The sequence below is a fragment of the Rhagoletis pomonella genome, unplaced genomic scaffold (assembly GCF_013731165.1).
Source record: "Rhagoletis pomonella isolate Grant_MI unplaced genomic scaffold, Rhpom_1.0 Rhpom_scaffold_00007, whole genome shotgun sequence".
NCBI classification, from domain to species: Eukaryota; Metazoa; Arthropoda; class Insecta; order Diptera; family Tephritidae; genus Rhagoletis; species Rhagoletis pomonella.
This window is the reverse complement of record NW_023458561.1, coordinates 22984886-22987579: the sequence shown is the minus strand read 5'-3', so window position 1 is coordinate 22987579 and position 2694 is coordinate 22984886. Positions and strand designations below refer to the sequence as shown.

General features: G+C 39.6%; 1 protein-coding gene across 2 annotated transcripts in view; it reads right to left on the bottom strand.

Moving 5' to 3' along the window:
• LOC118742462 (glutaminase kidney isoform, mitochondrial-like) overlaps positions 1-2694 on the bottom strand; it is a 17463-nt gene that overhangs the window by 6134 nt on the left and 8635 nt on the right. For both annotated transcript variants that reach the window (XM_036474550.1, XM_036474549.1), the window contains exons 2-4: positions 1182-1421; positions 841-1098; positions 26-141 (exon numbers count right to left, since the gene is read on the bottom strand). In XM_036474550.1, coding sequence (XP_036330443.1) covers positions 26-141; positions 841-1098; positions 1182-1421 — 614 coding nt within the window. The remainder of the gene's footprint in view (positions 1-25; positions 142-840; positions 1099-1181; positions 1422-2694) is intronic.

Here is a 2694-nt window from a genome sequence, read left to right as displayed (position 1 = left end):
TAACAATTTCCTGCTTCACACTTACTATTATGATCCAGCACCAATTCATTGAAATTGCGACCACTTGGCTCTTGGCCCACATACGAATGCACCACCTTCGGTCCCAGCTTCTCCAAGGCAATGGCGTACGTCAACGGTTTGCTGTAATCATAAATTGTGCAGTGATTTAAATCGATTGAAATAGTTACGAACCTTTACATTGTTTTACACATTTGCAATGTAAGAAACAAACAAATAACACAAAATGAGTGAGTATTATTGGTGGTTGAACGAAGGTGAGATAGGTGATGCAACGTCAAGAGCGACGGCGATGGCGACGACGACGACGACCGCGACGATGACAAAGGCTGTGGGGCAATCCACAGAAACTTCCAGCCAACGTCACTAAAACCGCTCATGTTACGCCGAGTAGATGGACAAGAACAAAGAAAACCGCTGCCCATTAGACAACCGTAACGAAATGATTTTCCGACTTGAATTCGGTCTTTGCCCAAAAGCTAACGACAAGGCGAGCGGATAACAGCGACAAATGCGACAAGGCAAAAGTTGCTCTGAAAGAAGTTTAATTAGTTTGGGAAATATTTGCAAGAGAGTATTCATGACTGTGTACGTGAGTAGGTCAGTGAATGTAGTCAACGCTTTTCGCTAACCACCAGCCGCGCGCGAAATCAAGCCTGTTTGAATGCGCCACGAATGATGACCGCATGCCAATTTGAACGAGTATGTATGAATGAACTGGTTGTTTGTATGAGCACCAATGAGCGTTACGTGAATGAGTGCTTCACGCTCAGCATTTTTCTTTAACTTTGTTGACATTATGCACAGACAAGCGATATTTACCTGCAACTCTGCAAAGTGAACGGTATATCCACATCGCCAATAGAGAAACGCTGACCATCGATCGTACAGATGCTCACACCCCACGAATCGGAGCTGTAGCGCGCCAATTGCGGTATGTAATTGGCAACAGCACCATCGGTATTCGTCTTGCATTTCCAATAGATATCCTCGACATCCTTGACGAAGCTCACGAAATCCGGTATGATGAACTGTTGTCGGAACGCCTTGGCAATCAAGACGATATTCTGCGCGACGACACTGCAAAGGCGAGAGAAAGGAGTATGAAAGGGGCGAAATTAAACTCAGAAAAAAAACTTTTTTTTTTTTTGGTCATAACTTACGCTTTAAAGGTTTCACGATTCAGGTTCTGAGTTTCAGCTGACGAGCCGGTTTCATAATTGGACAGCTTGTGCACCTTCTTCAAGTTCTCCATCAGTTCGCGTATGCGTGGGTCGCTGCGCCTGATGCCGGTCGTCTTGAGTGCGGCCAGAAATTTGCCCATCGAGATGAGTCCAGTCTCCTCATTGTAAAACATATCGAAGAGTACATCCTCGGCATTGCGTTGTTCTTGCTCCCGATGGCTGTTTGTATGTTTTATGTAGTGGCAGAGTTGGGGAAAAATTTGCAAAAAAAACCAAATCAATTAATTAGCAACTTGTGGCTAAGTAGTTATGAACTATACTACTTTTCGGGCATTAGTTAATAACTTTGTGTTAAAAGCTAGCAAAGTGGAAAGCTGTTAGTTGGTACGCGTTGACACACTAGCACAAGCTGGTATGTATGTGTAAAACATGCACACCTACATACAAGCGAATGCTCTTGCACAGACGTACATACGTTTACAAATCGAGATGGTGAAATTTTCTAGAGATCTTTTAAATGTACGATGTGTACATATCAGATAGCGGAAAGAAAAAATCCAAAGACTACTTCAAAACTCAAGCGCAAAATCAACTAACTCAACATAGTGTCCATTTAACTAAGTATGCTTGAGTAAAGAGCAGAGAGATGGGCAAATACATGAATGAACATTTATGCATATTTAGATAACTTATGTAAACTACATATGCATGTATGTATCAAAGTACTCATGCACTTAAGTAAGTGCCATTCGAAGGTAGCTAAGATATCGTAGCGACAATATGCACTCAATGTAGTTGCACACATGAATATATGTATGCATGCTTGCTTGTTTTCTTAAGTCACCTATGACTAACGGTTAGAAAAATTTGCAAAAATTGCCGCACAATTTAATACTATGCTAATCTAATGAATGTCTGAATGAAGGTGGTAATAGGCGTGTAAAGATGCATATCGGTACGTATCTACTAGTAGGTATGCATTCACTCCGCACGCTTTATATGTATGTATGTAAATTAGGGTGTAGCACCCTGTAAAGAAAACAAACAGAAATTTTCCATTGCACATAAAGCAAAAGTTACAATTTAGCTGGAAAAAATCTAAAATTGCGATGATATTTAATATCTATAAAAATACGTACGAACGGTTCTTAATGTTTCAATAACTAACGGACAGCATTAGTTATGAAACAACATTTTGCAATATGTTAATAGAGTACGAGCAACTTGCCGAATGCATATCGTGCACACAGGCACCACAGCAGCCCTGTATTAATTATAGTAGGTATGTGTGGATGTAACTTTTTAAAATGATTTTTATATTAAAGAAGGACTATTTACAAGTAAGTTTTTATTTTTTCAATAGTTTACGAATAACAGTTTTAAAAACTAGAAAATAATTATTCCGTAGGTGATAATAAACAGTACCCCGGAGTACCCTCAATTGATTTTTATAAAAATATTCTTTGATTCGTTTAGAAAGCCCTCAAAAAAA